At 44.2% G+C, this 17496-nt stretch overlaps 1 protein-coding gene across 1 annotated transcript in view; it reads left to right on the forward strand.

Moving 5' to 3' along the window:
• The window catches only part of TSPAN7 (tetraspanin 7), a 140558-nt gene that overhangs the window by 105020 nt on the left and 18042 nt on the right, over positions 1–17496 (forward strand). The window contains exons 2-4 of the mRNA XM_057537924.1: positions 9791–9979; positions 13867–13941; positions 16898–16993. Of these exons, the coding sequence (XP_057393907.1) occupies positions 9791–9979; positions 13867–13941; positions 16898–16993 (360 nt within the window). The remainder of the gene's footprint in view (positions 1–9790; positions 9980–13866; positions 13942–16897; positions 16994–17496) is intronic.

Genomic DNA, 17496 nt, shown 5'->3' on the forward strand with positions numbered 1-17496 from the left:
GATCTCATTTAGATTCAACAGAGAAATCAAGCAAGCAAAACAGGCAAGCAAAAGCTAAGAGAACTCAGCACCACCAAACCAGCTCTACAACAAATGCTAAAGGAACTTCTCTAAGTGGGAAACACAAGAGAAGAAAAGGACCTACAAAAAAAACCCCAAAACAATTAAGAAAATGGTAATAGGAACATACATATCAATAATTACCTTAAAGGTGAATGGATTAAATGCTCCAACCAAAACACAGGCTCTCTGAATGGATACAAAAGCAAGACCCATATATATGCTGTCTACAAGAGACCCACTTCAGACCTAGGGACACATACAGACTGAAAGTGAGGGGATGGAAAAAGATATTCCATGCAAATGGAAATCAAAAGAAAGCTGGAGGAGCAATACTCATATCAGATAAAATAGACTTTGAAATAAAGAAAGTTACAAGAGACAAGGAAGGACACTACATAATGATCAAGGGATCAATCCAAGAAGAAGATATAACAACTGTAAATATTTATGCACCCAACATAGGAGCACCTCAGTACATAAGGCAGATGCTAACAGCTATAAAAGAGGAAATCAACAGTAACACAATAATAGTGGGGGACTTTAACACCTCACTTACACCAATGGACAGATCATCCAGACAGAAAATTAATAAGGAAACATAAGCTTTAAATGACACAATAGACCAGATAGATTTAATTGATATTTATAGGACATTGCATCTGAAAACAGCAGATTACACTTCCGTCTCAAGTGCACACAGAACATTCTCCAGGATAGATCACATTTTGGGTCACAAATCAAGCCTCAGTAAATTTAAGAAAATTGAAATCATATCAAGCATCTTTTCTGACCACCACGCTATGAGATTAGAAGTAAATTACAGGGAAAAAACCCCGTAAAAAGCACAAACACATGGAGGCCAAACAATACGTTACTAAATAACCAAGAGATCATTGAATAAATCAAAGAGGAAATCAAAAAATACCTAGAGACAAGTGACAATGAAAACATGACGATCCAAAACCTATGGGATGCAGCAAAAGCAGTTTTAAGAGGGAAGTTTATAGCAATAAAATCCTACCACAAGAAATAAGAAAAATCTCAAATAAACAATCTAACCTTACACGTAAAGAAACTAGAGAAAGAAGAACAAACAAAACCCAAAGTTAGTAGAAGGAAAGAAATAGTAAAGATCAGAGCAGAAATAAATGAAATAGAAACAAAGAAAACAGTAGCAAAGATCAATAAAACTAAAATCTGGTTCTTTGAGTAGATAAACAAAATGGATAAACCTTTATCTAGACTTATCAAGAAAAAGAAGAAGAGGACTCAAATCAAAAAATTAGAAATGAAAAAGGAGAAGTTACAATGGACACCACAGAAATACAAAGCATCCTTAAGAGACTACTACAAGCAACTCTATGCCAATAAAGTGGACAACCTGGAAGAAACGGACAAATTCTTAGAAAGGTATAACCTTCCAAGACTGACCCAGGAAGAAGTAGAAAATATGAACAGACCAATCACAAGTAATGAAATTGAAACTGTGATTAAAAATCTTCCAACAAACAAAAGTCCAGGACCAGAGGGCTTCACAGGTGAATTCTATCAAGCATTTAGAGAAGAGCTAACACCCATCCTTCTCAAACTCTTCCAAAAAATTGCAGAGGAAGGAACACTCCCAAACTCATTCTATGAGGCCACCATCACCCTGGTACCAAAACCAGACAAAGATACTACAAAAAAAGAAAATTACCAGTATCACTGATGAATATAGATGCAAAAATCCTCAACAAAATACTAGCAAGCAGAATCCAACAACTCATTAAAAGGTCATACACCATGATCAAGTGGGATTTATCCCAGGGATGCAAGGATTCTTCAATATACGCAAATCAATCAATGTGATACACCATATTAACAAATTGAAGAATAAAAACCATATGATCATCTCCGTAGATGCAGAAAAAGCTTTTGACAAAATTCAACACCTATGTATGATAAAAACTCTACAGAAAGTGAGCATAGAGGGAACCTACCTCAACATAATAAAGGCCATATACGACAAACCCACAGCAAACATCATTCTCAGTGGTGCAAAACTGAAAGCATTTCCTCTAAGATCAGGCACAAGACAAGGATGTCCACTCTCACCACTATTATTCAACATAGTTTTGAAAGTCCTAGCCATGGCAATCAGAGAAGAAAAAGAAATAAATGGAATACAAATTGGAACAGAAGAAGTGAAACTATCACTGCTTGCAGGTGACATACTATATATAGATAATCCTAAAGATGCCACCAGAAAACTACTAGAGCTAATCAATGAATTTGGTAAAGTTGCAGGATACAAAATTAATACACAGAAATCTCTTGTATTCTTATACACTAACAACGAAAGATCAGAAAGAGAAATTAAGGAAACCATCCCATTCACCATTGCAACAAAAAGAATAAAATACCTAGTAATAAACCTACCTAAGGAGGTAAAAACCTGTACTCAGAAAACTATAAGACACTGATGAAAGAAATCAAAGATGACACAAACAGATGGAGAGATACACCATGTTCTTGGATTGGAAGAATCAATACTATGAAAATGACTATACTCCCCAAAGCAATCTACAGATTCAATGCAATCCCTATCAAATTACCAATGGCATTGTTTACAGAACTAGAGCAAAAAATCTTAAAATTTGTATGGAGACACAAAAGACCCCGAATAGACAAAGCCATCTTGAGGGAGAAAAACGGAGCTGGAGGAATCAGGCTCCCTAACTTCAAACTATATTACAAAGCTACAGTAATCACAAAAACAGAAATATAGATCAATGGACCAGGACAGAAAGCCCAGAAATAAACCCACGCACCTATGGTCAACTAATCTATGACAAAGGAGGCAAGGATACACAATGGAGAAAAGACAGTCTCTTCGATAAGTGGTGCTGGGAAAACTGGACAGCTACATGTAAAAGAATGAAATTAGAACACTCCCTAACACCATACACAAAAATAAACTCAAAATGGATTAAAGACCTAAATGTAACACTGGACACTATAAAACTCTTAGAGGAAAACATAGGAAGAACACTCTATGACATAAATCACAGCAAGATCCTTTTTGACCCAGCTCCTAGAGAAATGGATATAAAAACAAAAATAAACAAATGGGACCTAATGAAACTTAAAAACTTTTGCACAGCAAAGGAAACCAGAAACAAGATGAAAAGACAACCCTCAGAATGGGAGAAAATATTTGCAAATGAAGCAACTGACAAAGGATTAATCTCCAAAATTTACAAGCAGCTCATGCAGCTCAATATCAAAAAATCAAACAACCCAATCCAAAAATGGGCAGAAGACCTAAATAGACATTTCTCCAAAGAAGATATACAGATTGCCAACAAACACATGAAAGGATGCTCAACATCACTAATCATTAGAGAAATGCAAATCAAAACTACAATGAGGTATCACCTCACACTGGTCAGAATGGTCATCATCAAAAAATCTACAAACAGTAAATGCTGGAGAGGGTGTGGAGAAAAGGGAACCCTCTTGCACTGTTGGTGGGAATTTAAAGTGATACAGCCACTATGGAGAACAGTATGGAGGTTCCTTAAAAAACTAAAAATAGAATGACCATACGACCCAGCAATCCCACTACTGGGCATATGCCCTGAGAAAACCATAATTCAAAAAGAGTCATGGACCACAATGTTCATTGCAGCACTATTTACAATAGCCAGGACATGGGAGCAACCTACCTGTCCATCGACAGACGAATGGATAAAGGAGATATGGCACATATATACAATGGAATATTACTCAGCCATTAAAAAGGAACAAAATTGGGTCATTTGTTGAGTCTGTCATACAGAGTGAAGTAAGTCAGAATGAGAAAAACAAATATCGTATATTAACGCATATATGTGGAATCTAGAAAAATGGTACAGATGAACCGGTTTGCAGGGCAGAAATAGAGACACAGGTGTAGAGAACAAATGTATGGACACCAAGGGGGGAAAGCGGTGGGGGGGGGGTGGTGGTGGTGGGATGAATTGGGTGATTGGGATTGACATGTATACACTGATGTGTATAAAACTGATGACTAATAAGAACCTGCTGTATAAAAAATAATAAAATTAGATTTTAGGAAAAGGCTACAAATGAACTTATCTATAAAAGAAATAGAGTTACAGGTGTAGCAAACAAACTTATGGTTATGGGGGCAGGGTAAGGGGTAGGGGAGTTATATAAATTGGGCGATGGGGATTGACACATACACACTAGTATATAGAAAATAGATATCTAATAAGGTCCTACTGTATGGCACAGGGAACTCATACTCTGTAATGGCCTATATGGGAACAGAATCTTAAAAAAGAGTGGCTATATGTATATGTATAAGTGATTCACTTTGCTGTACACCTGAAACTAACACAACATTGTAAATCAACTATACCTCAATAAAAATTTTATAAATAAATAAACAAACAAAGGAACAAGAAAACGCCTCTGGGCGTGTGAGAAGGACGAAAGTGTTATATCCCTCGCTCCTCTCCGAGGATCAGGAAGCTGTAAGGACAGGAGGGAGACTTCCCAGCATTTGTGGTGCTGACCTGGCAGGGGCAAGGGGACTTATTTCTCTTTGCTACCTGCTCCTCCTGTATCTACTTCAGGATGAACATCAACCTCAGTAAGTCTCTTCCAGAGCGTTTCAGACACATCTTGGTACAATGGCAACCCCACCTATAGTTTTCTTTCAGTGTAATTTTCAAGTAATGTGAACAATCACACCAAACCTTTTCTAGCTCTGATTCTAGTTTTTTCAGCCTCCTCACCAAGCCTAAATTAGTAGTAGCCAGAGGTACTCTGCTTTCCATATATTTCGAGCTGTGTTGCAAGAAAATGTCAAGCCACCATGAGATGCTGGGAGTTAAAAGAGACCAAGAGACTTAGCCTGGCTGCTGCTGGTGGGCGCCAGGCCTGCCCTCCTGGCTTGTGGTTGAGGCGGGAGCCTGTAAGGTGGCAGGGCCTTCACCAGGCCACTTGCGTGGTTTATCTACGGGCTCTGATCTGTCCCCTCCTTGGCCACACTGTTGGCTGCTTGCTAATTGGTTCTTCTGAGAAGGAAGCAAAACTTCCATGAGAAAGCCAAAATCGGTGACACACTGCTTGATTTCGGAATTTGAGGTCTCTGAAGATCTGAGACGCAAAATTGCTTTGGCGAGCTCTGAACCCACTCATTCATCGCACCCCAGAGCAGGAGAGGTCAAGAGAATCTGTCCTTTACTTTGCACTCCGTGGGTGCTCATCAAGGCACATGTAGGGGTGAGTGTTGCTGTGTGTGTTAACAGGAACCAAGAAAAAAAATCCTGCAGACCACAATGACTTTTGTCTTTGGCTTGTCTTTGTATGTTTCTTATCCTTGGTAAGAAGCATTATTATAGTAGGAAAAATGTGAATAAGTACTTGTTTATTGTGTTTTGTGGCTCTTTAGCCCTTTGCTTGTAGTTTTTTTCCTCCAACTGCCTGGCAATTTCTTCCAAGACTCACCCCAAGTCCACCACCAGTACCACCACGAAATATGGCTTTCCTCACTTCAGGGTGCACTGTGGCCCAACCTTTTCCTCCCTTGTCTGTTTATTTTCTTCTTCTTTCTCCTTAGCACTGTTATTTTCCCCAGATTATGATGCCGGCTCAGATGGGCATTCTACCATTTCCTCAGAGATGTCCAGAGGGTATAGCAGGTGGATGGCTAACATGAAACTTCTCCCCCTTTAACTCTATAATCAGGTGCTGGTTCATTCATGCAGCAGACATGTACTGGGCATTGACTGTACACAAAGCCCAGAGCTCCTGCTTTTGAGGGGCTCGCGGTCCTGGACGTGCATGGGAGGGGGATGGGGCGCAGCATGATGATGGCATATTTCCAAGTAAGTTCTGTTTAAGGAGGCTGGGAGGAGGGCGTCCAGGGTACCCTAAGAGTTTAGGATGTAGACAGGTAGTGATAGGAAGGGTAAGGGTTCTAGGTCAGAGGATCACCACGAGCAAAGGTTGAGAAGCAGTAAAGTACAGGAAGCACACAGAGGACGACTCCGTTTTCCTGGAAGTACATAGAGTTGACAAAGACTAGTGAGGAAGATGAGGCTAAGGAGGTGGGTCTGGGCTGTGCAGAAGGACTTGCCTCTGTGGAGTTCAGGCTTCCAAACACAGAGCTGGCCCATCGGGAATGTTTGAGTAGAAGAAGAGCAACATTGGAGAAGGACTTTCCTCTCTGGCTGGTTTTTAGATTCCTGGCACACAGGTGCTGGAAGGGGCTGGTCTATCCCAGTCTCTACCTCATTCAGAGGAGGAGTTCCTTAGAGGATGTCTGAGTTGCTCAAGGTCAAAACATTGGGTGGCTTTTTTCCCAAGCAATATGGTGCCCACAGTGTTGTGTTTGTTTGCACCCACTGGCAATCTTTAAGAGGCACCCTTGGAGGTCTGCAAAAATAGTCTTTTTGCAAAAAAAAAAAAAAAAAAAGAATATTTGTGTAATTTACATTATATGAACATTCTAACAAGTTGACATCATAGGCTTTGTACTTTCCATGAGGAGAGGTTTTATACACAAAGCGATGACTGCATTTGCAGAAATTATTTTTTGAAAGAAAAGGAATAAAAATGTTAATATTGTTTGCCTTAAAAGCAGGATTTGTGTTAACTTTGACATACTGCATATAATCTTTGTTAGGGTAGTAAGTGAACTCCATGAAATTACTGGTGACAGAAATATAATATCGGACTCTTATACTTGGTGAGTAATAGACACTTTCATTAAAGCCATTGTGTTCCAATAATGACTGACAATAGTAGAGTATAGAATGCAGCTACTCAGTGTATGTCTGAAAGGTTACTGAATCTTTGGGGGCAATCATATGAAATTGCAGGTGTCTGGATGAGACATATTCAGCCTAAACAATGAGTAGTTTAACTAAATTTTTTGGTTTTGTTCAGTACACTTACATTGTAATATTTACAGCTTTAGGCAGTTAATGCCAGAGAGGGAAGTAGGGGAGAAAGATTCTCTTTGGTTTCATGTTAAGTTACCTCTCAGTATTTACCTGATGGAGAAGTTTTGTAAGTATTTGGCATGTGAAAGACCCTGTTTTATAAAATAGAGGTCTAAGACCCAGAGGAATGAAATGTATTTGTCAATGAATATTAAGCATTTACTCTGTGCCTGGCACTGTGCTAAGCGTTGAGTAATAAAAGATAGCTCAAGCGCTGTCCTTTCTACCTAATGTTCACTGCATTCTTACCCCTAATGAGTAGAGAGTTGACTCTTAAATTTTGATTTTAGTGGAGGAAAAGCATTTTGTTTCCATTTGGAGGAGTATGGCAGAGGTGTTCAAGGAAGGTACTTTCTTTAGCAACCACCAGGTGTCAGTACAGGACTTGGAGCTCTTGGCAACAAATGCATTCTTGGTTTTCCTAACTCACTAAGGCCATGCCCATTTTGACTTTTCAAAGGCGGTAGACCTCCACTGGGCCACTTTCTCCCAAGTATTAGTGTCAAACACTTTCTCCTCAAGACTGCATCACATTCCTTCACCTTTGCCTTGTAAAAGTAGCACAAGTTCCTCGACCTTTTTCTACTTTAAAGCTTTTAATTCTGTCTTTCACGGTGATGGTTCTACAAAGTAGGGAGGCTATCGGGATGGGGGTAGGGGAGTCTCACGAAGCTCTTGTTGCTTCCACTGATCCCATCCCCCAAACCGATGGAGCCCACTCTCGGCTGATATGGGGAAAGGTGGAGGGTCTGTTCTTTTTCCTGCACAGAGAAACAATCTGATGGTGGAGCTTGATGGCTCCAAACTGCAGAAGGAAGTGTACAGAGAGAAGCTCCTAGGCATCTCCATTGGCCCAGCCATTTGCTTCCTCGTGTAGTGGTATGTGTTCATGTACGGACATTAAGGAAGTGCGTTTGTTGACTGACAGAGGAAACCTTGGAGAGGCGGGTATTGATTTGTGTCATACAGGTTTTCACCAGTTTCTCATCTTGCCTCCTTACTTTTTTTTTACATATATATAAATAAATAAATCATTTTCTTACATTCTCTTCCATTATTGGTTATTACAAGATAATTGAATATAGTTCCCTGTGTTATACAGTAGGTCCTTGTTGTTTATCTTGTATATAGTGGTGTGTATCTGTTAATCCCAAACTCCTAATTTATCCCCCATTTTCCCCTTTGGTATCATAAGTTTGCTTTCTATATCTGTCAGTCTGTTTCTGTTTTGTAAATAAGTTCATTTGTATCATTTTTAGATTCCACATGTAAGTGATATCATATGATATTTGTTTTTCTCTGTCTGACGTACTTCACTCAGTATGATCATCTCTAGGTCCATCCATGTTGCTGCAAATGGCATTACTTCGTTCTTTTTTATTTGCCTCCTCACTCGAATGGGCAGGCTGCACAGGGAGCTGAGGCATTTGGTATGGGGCATCGGGGGATAGGGTGGGAGAAACTGGGGAAGGGCTTCCTTGGACATCCAAGCCTTTTTCGAGCCTCATAAGATGTCAGAAGTGGTGGCAGCTGGAGGGATGTCAGTTCGAATGAGCTGCTCAGCTATTGGTAAACTTAGGGAGAGACGGGCTGGGGAGCTAGAGACACAAAGTCAGCCACTGGCTTCAGCAGCTGAGGCTCCTGGGGTGTGTGGCCTGCGGGGGATGGAAAGTCAGGCATGGCGTGCAGCCCCAAGTCTGTGCCCTGAAGTAAGGGCCCGAGTGATGCAAGGCTCTGTGGTTCAGACACACTGTGGGGATTTCCTTTGGGCCGATCAGCGCGACTTGACAAATTGTAGTACAGCTAATTCCGGGCACTATTCAGATTCTTCTGTTATTTTATAGGGAATAAAATATTGTAAATAAGGCAGCACATCAATAGGGATTCAAAAATAGTTTCAATATTTTGCTTTTGTAGAGATTTTCGTCATGATAGTCAAAGAAGATCACCTTGTTCTTGAAAACATCATGTAGGATATCCTTAAAATATTCCATATACACACATGCCATTGAAGAGGGTGGCTGACGTTCTTACAGGAGTCATGCCCAGCTCTGCGTTGAGCAGCAGCTCCCAGACCAGATCCGGGAAGGCTCTCAGACCTGTATTAGGATGTACTTACTTACTTACTTACTTACTTACTTATTTATTTATGGCTGTGTTGGGTCTTCATTGCGGTGCACGGGCTTCTCATTGCGGTGGCTTCTCTTGTTGCGGAGCACGGGCTCTAGGTGCGTGGGCTCTAGTTGTGGCACACGGGCTCAGTAGTTATGGCTCGCGGGCTCTAGAGCACAGGCTCAGTAGTTGTGACGCACGGGCTTAGTTGCCCCGCGGCATGTGGGATCTTCCCGGACCAGGGATCAAACCCGTGTCCCCTGCATTGGTAGGAGGATTCTTAACCACTGCGCCACCAGGCAAGTCCCTAGGATGTACTTTTTAAGCAGCTTTTTTTTTTTAAAGTTATTTAGTGTTGGCTTGACTTACAGTTGATATGGTACCTGCATATGGGATTGTGTAAGGGACAGATCTAGTTGTCCAAAATCAAAGTGTCTTTACTGTGTGGTGGCTTTAGTTCATGGACTCTGGCCTCTCCCACTGCTTCAGGGAATCCTACAGCAAGTGCCTGCTTGCTCCCGGAAACTGGAGTCTTCAGATTCCGGCCACATTGCTCTGTGTTGATTCTCACCTCTCTCAGCAGCAGTCTCACACTTCTCACTCCTGCTTCTTTTCAGATCACTGGGGTGATCCTGCTGGCCGTTGGAGTCTGGGGCAAACTCACTCTGGGCACCTATATTTCCCTTATTGCCGAGAACTCCACAAATGCTCCCTATGTGCTCATCGGAACTGGCACCACTATTGTCGTGTTTGGCCTGTTTGGATGCTTTGCCACATGCCGTGGTAGCCCATGGATGCTGAAACTGGTGAGTAGGTCACAATATAATACTGCTTTCTGATTCTGTTTTGTAAAAATAGAAATCACATGAAAGCAAAGTGGCCCTTCTTGAAGCCACAGACGAGTCCTTAATAGTCATTGACTCTAATTTTAGTCCAGGCTTTTACCTAACCCACCCTTTAATCCCCTAGAGGGAGAAACAACCCCAGATACAGCCTGACACAAAAAGAATCCCGTCCTGGTCCCTCAAGGTAGATGATGACAAAGCAGTGGCCAGCGGTTCTAATAAGCCATTTATAGCCTCGTGGCAAGATGCCCTGTTCCAGTTTTGAATTCTGTCTTAGAAATCTCTTCAAGCATGTGATGTGCAGCCTTGGTGGGTGAGGCAGCACCCCGAACATAAGCAGCCTTTCACGTCCAAGTTCCCAGTGGAGAAATACTTTTCTGCGTCCTTGAGCTGGGCTGTGCTGGGATGCACGGGCACGCTCTCCTCTACGCCTGCACAGCCTGGCTCCGTGCAGTGGGAGTTGAGCTAAGCCAGAGCTTCCCCGCTCAACAGAGGGTTGCTGTGGGGCCAAGGACCAGTGCTGGGTACCTTTACTCTAATAGGACAGACACAGCAGTGATGTTTCCCAAAGGGTTAGGATAGGCTGTTGAAAGGCTGCTGCTGCAAGTCTTAACTTTCTGGTAGACCAGTTGCCTAATTCTCTAGTCTCTTGCCCATGCTTTTCATTAATAAGAGTTTATGTGGAAGGCTTTCACAGATAAAAGGCAGCAAGGGCCTCTCCTCAAAAGAAAATTTTGTTTAAAAGGATTTCTTTCAGACGTCTTGTTCTCTGAAAGGGGAGAGTGGAGATTCCCTCGGTGCTGGGTGGCCCATCCTTTCTTGTTTAGCCCTAGATTGTAGTAACCCATAATACTATCTAGTGACAGATATGGGTGTGAGGGTGATTCACTCCAAAGGAAGCACCTTCCAAATGGGCGCTGGTCAGTCTCTTTGTTGGCAACCTGATGGAGGTCGTGCTTGATTTGGCCATTTTCTGTCCTGAAGACCATACGGGAAGCTGATACCCTGGCCACAGCTAATCCTTCCAGGTTGGTGGAAAAGCCGTAGTGAGACCATATGGAGGCACTTCTGCTGCTGTCACCTCCACTAGCACTGTGAGTCTACCTTCTAGTACTTCTTATAGGTGCTAGTGTTTCCTTGGTTCTAGTGTTGTAGTTTTCAACTTTGATCTGTGCCTGAGTCACCTGGGCAGCTTTTTAAAAACACCTCTGCCAGAGGCCAACCCCCAGCCAATGGAACCAGAAGCAATGGCGGTCAGGATCTGGCTTCACATTTTCTGAAAGCTCTCCAGGGGTGCTATTGCACAGCCAGTGCTGAGACCCTCTTCTTCAGTACAGTGAGTAACAAGGGAAGAATTAACTCCAGAGGCATGGAAAACAAAGACTACTAAAAACCCATCTGTCCAAACAAGAAGGGAGGAGTCCTGGAGACCTGATTGACCCTGATGCTCACTGGCTTAAGTCTTGAGGGGCAAGGATGTAACCTCTTTGGGCCTTTGTCCCCATTTATGAAAGAACAGTATTGGACTAACCCACCAAGGTTTCTTCCAGCCCAAAGACTATGACTGAAGCAGGCAGAAGTGGGCATGCAACAATGGAACAGTCATCTCTGGCTTCTTCTGAAGGTTTCATACCATGCTGCCATTTTCTCCTGACACTTGTGAGCTTACTAGCAAGTGACCCTTTTGTCGAGTAGAGAAGTTTGGGGGGCTTGGTGTTGGTTTTGGTCTTCTAAAAGCTATCATTTAGTTCCTTTTACCCGCTCGATGTTGTCCTGTGTGCATACTCCATTTTATTTATTCCTCACCACCGCCATGAAATTCAGGTTGTGTTTTCATGTTATGTGATAAAGACTTGGAGGTGAAATACCTTGTCCAAGTTCACACAACTAATGTGCAGAGAGCTGGGATGGGAAACCAGATAGGTTTCTTTCTAAAGCCAGGGCTATTTCTACTACAGTATTTTCATTTGGAGAAAACTCGAACCCTGCCACCTGGATTTAATACAGGCTCTCCCCAGCAGGCCTTCTGGAGGAGCAGCAGCTCTCCTCTGGAAGCTTCCAGAAGCAGAGAGCCTCCCAGGGACGTGAAACTGCTGATCTAGCTGAACAGAGCAGAAGTCACTTGATTAGCTGCCCATCTAAAATCTTACAGTCCTCATTTAACCTCATTAATTGCAAAACAATTGAAAATAACTCTTTTCACTTTATGGAGGCCCAGAACCGTGGCCTCTTTCCTAAGAGCTACACCACAGAGTCAAAAGTTCTTTCTCCCACCTGCCTGCTGATGGTTACTTTCTCACAGGACTTTCTGGTGGAGTCTAGGCCTGGGGTGAGAGTCTCCCTGGAGTAAATTGTGCTTCTAATTGCATTTTGTACCAAGTTGAGAGAAAGAAGTCGTGTACATGGAGCCTTCTATTCATAACTGTGTGTTTGATACTTTAGTGTCTGTGCTTTCAGTGTGCGGAGAGACTTTTATTAATATTTTGAACGAAACCAGCATTTTAAGGCAGTATTTCCTCCTTTGAATATATGTGCCCCTGGCTGAGAAAAATAATTTATGATCCAATGCACACATATATACTTTACAAGACATATGTGCACTTTACAAGTAAGCAGTACGGCCACGTGCAGTGTACTCAAATTCCAGGGCATCACCAAGGGCCATTCCCGACATTCGGGAGCGTTGTATTTCATTTTGAGATGAGAAGAAGCAGATTCTAAGACATATGCCTCGTAGGAGAGGAATCAATTCTCTTTCCTTTTATCTGCTTTTCAGTCACAAAAATGGAAACGCTTAATGTCTCAGAAGTACCATATAATATCCCTGAACTTAGGTACTTGCATGCACGTGCACACACGCACACACACACACACACACACAATCGACTTGGAAAGTACAGGAAGCATGAAATATGTAAGAAGCACTGGGGGTTTTAGATGCTTGCGAACATTGTTCGTCAGCAGTGGAGCTGATTTGCTTTTCAAAAGGCTATCAACTCCACAGAACAAGAGAGGTAAGCGACCCACTGCTGCGGGTGCCGCATTCAGGCCCTAGTGAGGAAGGGTGTCACGTCAGCCTGTGCACATCTGGGCCGCTCTGTCAGAATGCAAGGGATACAACTCCAAAGGAAGGGGATTTGAAGCCACTTCATAGGAGATGTGCTTAAGGAAACAGGAGGGGTTGCCCGAACTGAGAGAAGCAGCCGGGTCCCTCCATGGCTGTATTCACACAGACGAAGGGCCGTGGCATGGAAGAGAGGTCAGTCTGGTTCTGGCGTCTCCTGAAAGCAGATCCAACACCAGTAAGTGGAATTTACAAGTAGGCAGACTGTGGCCAAGCGGAAGAAGCCTTTCTAGCAATCGGAACAGTTTAAAACCCGAATGAGCTGCAAGGGATGGGCGGGTGGAGGGGGTGGTCTCAGCTGGCAGATGCCAGGTGACCCTGGTGAGGAAAGTGGTCTAAAGGACTCACAGACAGGGTGGAACTGTGTCCTGTGCCCTCCAGAGTACTTTCTACCTCGAGGAGCCTAACATTAAGAATAGTGGATACTTAGCTGTAAAAAGCCCTTCCAGATTTCTCCTGGTTGAGCTGAGCTGACAGGCATGATGCCGGTCCCTGGATGCGCTGTCCTCAGCCCGTGTGCCCCCAGATGCTTACGCATGTTAAACAGACACATGCTTCTATGGAGGCTCGTATAGGAACATCTGGAGAAGAGGATTTTTCCACTTTTCCTTCTAGGGAATATGACGACTTGTCTAATCCCCCTGACAAGAAGGGACCTAGCCCAAAGAAGCACTCTTCTTCCCCCCGCCATATCTGACTGTGCCCTTGTCCACTTGCTTTGCAGTATGCCATGTTTCTGTCTCTGGTGTTCCTGGCTGAACTCGTGGCTGGCATTTCCGGGTTTGTGTTTCGTCACGAGGTGAGTATACACCAAGTGGAGAACTCAGTTCAAGGGTCTTTGGGAGGAGGATTTTTTTTTTTAAACATCTTTATTGGAGTATACGTCTTGGAATGTGTAAAGGATGCAGAGAAGCTAGCTGGCATCTCCAGTGGTATTTGCTAGTTTCCAAATGCCATGGACTATGAGCTGAAATGCCCAGAAAATTCTACAGGCAGGAATTTCGCCAAACCTGAAACCTTAGTTGTTGACCCTCACTCTATTTCTTTATATAGCTGTTGCATGAAAGGATTCTCTGCCTTGTTGGGGGTTTTTTTAAATTAATTTATTTATTTTTGGCTGCATTGGGTCTTCGTTGCCGCGCACGGGCTTTCTCTAGTTGCGGCGAGCGGGTGCTACTCTTCATTGCGGTGCGCGGGCTTCTCATTGTGGTGGCTTCTCTTGTTGCGGAGCATGGGCTCTAGGCGTGCGGGCCTCAGTAGTTGTGGCACGTGGGCTCAGTAGTTGTGGTTCACGGGCTTTAGAGTGCAGGCTCAGTAGTTGCGGCTCATGGGCTTAGTGGCTTTGCGGCATGTGGGATCTTCCCGGACCAGGGATTGAACCCGTGTCCCCTGCATTGGTAGGCAGATTCTCAACCACTGCACCACCACGGAAGTCCTTCCTCCTTGTTTTAAAAAAGTGACCTTCCATATAGATTAACTACTTTAAAAGTAGCCACTTCAGCAAGGCACAAGTGTATATCCGTATATCAAGATTTCACAGAGGCCAGAGGCAAGCCAAACAAGTCGTTGGCCAAAGGCAAAGTGCTACATTTCCCCTAAGCAGCCTGTGCTCTCCTGTCTCCTCCCCAGAGCCCCTGCGGGGCGCCCCCTGCCGCCTGGGGGTAAAATCCACACCCCAGTGGTGAGGAGCCCTGTGGCTTCGCTTGGTGGTGTGGGAAAAGGAGAGAAGACAGTCGTGATCAAACACTCCTACAAAGCTGCGCTTTGTTTTTTATTTACATGTAAAATTTGAGATTTCTACAGCTGGGGAAAATTATTTTGAATCCGGTTTTGCGATCAAAACTGCTAGCTTCAAGGACACTCCCAGCTGTCCTTTGTCACATGTGGCCATCCTTCCATGTCCTGTCACTGAGGCTGCTCTATTTGGACAACGTATAGATGCTAATGCAGGGACAAGCTGCTCTCATGCTGTCTGTAGCTGCCGTGGTATCACTTTTCAGATGTGTATACTGATGATAGGTCAGAAAGTGTATACGCTACAGTACAGTTCTGGTTTAACTCCCCACTCCCCAAATTCATTATTGTTCCCTGTAAATAACAGTAAAGATAGAAGCAGCTACACATGTGTTAGAATGGAAAGAAATAGCAAGATGGAGGTGGGAAAGTCAGTGAGGTCGAGTGTGATAACTGTGGCTCTTGAAGTCTGGCATCACCTGTTTCCAGGCCCTGCCTTTGTGCTTGGCCAAGTCAAGTTCCCAGTGAGCCTGCCTTAGGCGCTTTCTGCCCCCTCTTCCCCTTTACCAGATGTGGCCTCTCAGATGCCAAGACGGACTTCTAGAACCATTTCATGTGGGCACTGCATCCAGAGTTAGATCCCCCATTCTTATTCTCAGCTGAGGTAACACCTGATGAAGTCACGGCCTAGAGGTGCCCCCGATGCATGTGTGAACCCCAGGCCCAGCCTGGCTCGCTCCAGCCTGAGCCCTTGCCTACTTCCTTCCCATGTGCTGCTGGGACCGGGCTCCACGTACGGGTTTTCTCTTCATGGTTCCTGATACCTAGGACCTGAACATCCTCACCTGCCTAACCTCTTTTCACTGAAAAACCACTTAGGGAAGTGGTGGCTGGGGGTTGCAGTGCCACTCTTCGGCCACCAGTAGCGGTCTTGAGTTTGGCTAAAGAGTCAAACACACATGATGAGAATAGGTCACAACCTAGCAGCATTGACTGAGAAGGATACAGTAAAGGAAACATAGCTTGCAGGCAGGGCAGCTGTGGGCTTGTTTCTTCAGTGGGAGTCCTCAAAGTGGTCCAGGCTCTAGTCTGTGTAGACCTGCCCACGCCTAAGAGACGATGCACGTGCAATGAAACGAGAGGACACAGATGGGTGTGGCAACCACCTTGGCTTAGAAGCTCCATGTAAATTGTGTCTCTTTATCTCTTGTAACTGTCCGATGGGCATAGCGTCCAGTATCTCAGCAAGGAACGCGTCTAGTTAGAAGAGTCACCATATTTAGCGCTAAGCTTCCCACCAGGTAATTACTGTCATTTGCTGAAGTCCAGGCCAGAGTCATTTCACCAATCAGGGGGCACTTTTTACCATAAGCGGGGTTGCCTGGTAACACACCTGATGCTCCACCTTCAGCAGGTTTCCAGGGAAACAGAACTTGAAAGATAACCCAAGGTCAAATGTGTTCACAGAGAAGGAGAAAGGGTTTTGTTAACCATTTATTAACAAGTAAAGTCCATGTCCTTTAGCCTCTTTTCTTCATCTCAATAAAGACAGGTAAGTGAAAGCTGGTTTTGCCCCACTCCTGTATGGTAGACTAGGGATCTGATTCTGGTCAAAACATCGGTCTTCCTGCCCACCCCACACACAATGGCCTGTCCTTTGGCATTCTTCTGAGTAAGGGCAGAAAAAGTTATAGAAAGAAAGGCAGTAACCAATTCCAAGAAAATAACTAGAAAACCATCACAGCCCTTTCCGAATCTGACTAGCCACCTCAGTGGCTCATTTAACTAGGCAGGGTTCCTCTGGATTGGGGATAAGGGAACATTTTTTTAAACTCCTGAGCTAACAAACCCCTTGGCCAATCTTCTGAGCTCTTTTGTCTCAGAAAACAGGGCATGCCCTCCCTGGCCTACATTTATTCGGAGACTTTCAGAAGAGGCTATTTTGGGGTGGAAGTTGGTACGAATCTGTGTCCATCTGGGCTGCAGTGGACCAGAACCACATCGCTCCTTGTCTTCCCTAGATCAAGGACACCTTCCTGAGGACTTACACTGACGCCATGCAGAATTACAATGGCAACGACGAGAGGAGCCGGGCGGTGGATCACGTGCAGCGCAGCGTAAGTGCCAGGAAGGAGATGGGGCTGGCAATGGCCTGCGAGGTCGGGACTTGGACTTGTGGGCTGCCAGTGACGCTAGACTGGCAGTGTTTGCTCTTGATCCCCACTCTCTGCCTCTTGGCCCAGTTCCCTTTCCAACAGTGGACATCCAGTACTTTTTCAGGGTCCAGGGATCCAGGTGATTAGTGGCAAGAAGGACCACTCCCTCCGGTTTGCTTTTCATCTGTAAGGATGTGAGCATCCCAAGGAGAGCTAGTTTGCCCTTAAAACCTGAAGCCTTGGAACAGTGAGTGTAGCACAGCCTGACTTCGAGTTGGCTCCCTAAGACCAGCCTTCTGGAAAGGGTGTCTTGAGGCTGGGCGGAGAGCTCAGGTGAGCTGTGTTCACCGGCTTGGGCGGTGCAGTGGGGTTGGAGAGCCCATCTCAGAGCAACTGAGGATCCTGCAGGCGTGTGAATGGCCTAGGCTGCCTGGTGCTTCGCAGAGGATATGAGGAAAGTAGTT

Source organism: Balaenoptera acutorostrata, chromosome X (assembly GCF_949987535.1).
Source record: "Balaenoptera acutorostrata chromosome X, mBalAcu1.1, whole genome shotgun sequence".
Classification (NCBI taxonomy): domain Eukaryota; kingdom Metazoa; phylum Chordata; class Mammalia; order Artiodactyla; family Balaenopteridae; genus Balaenoptera; species Balaenoptera acutorostrata.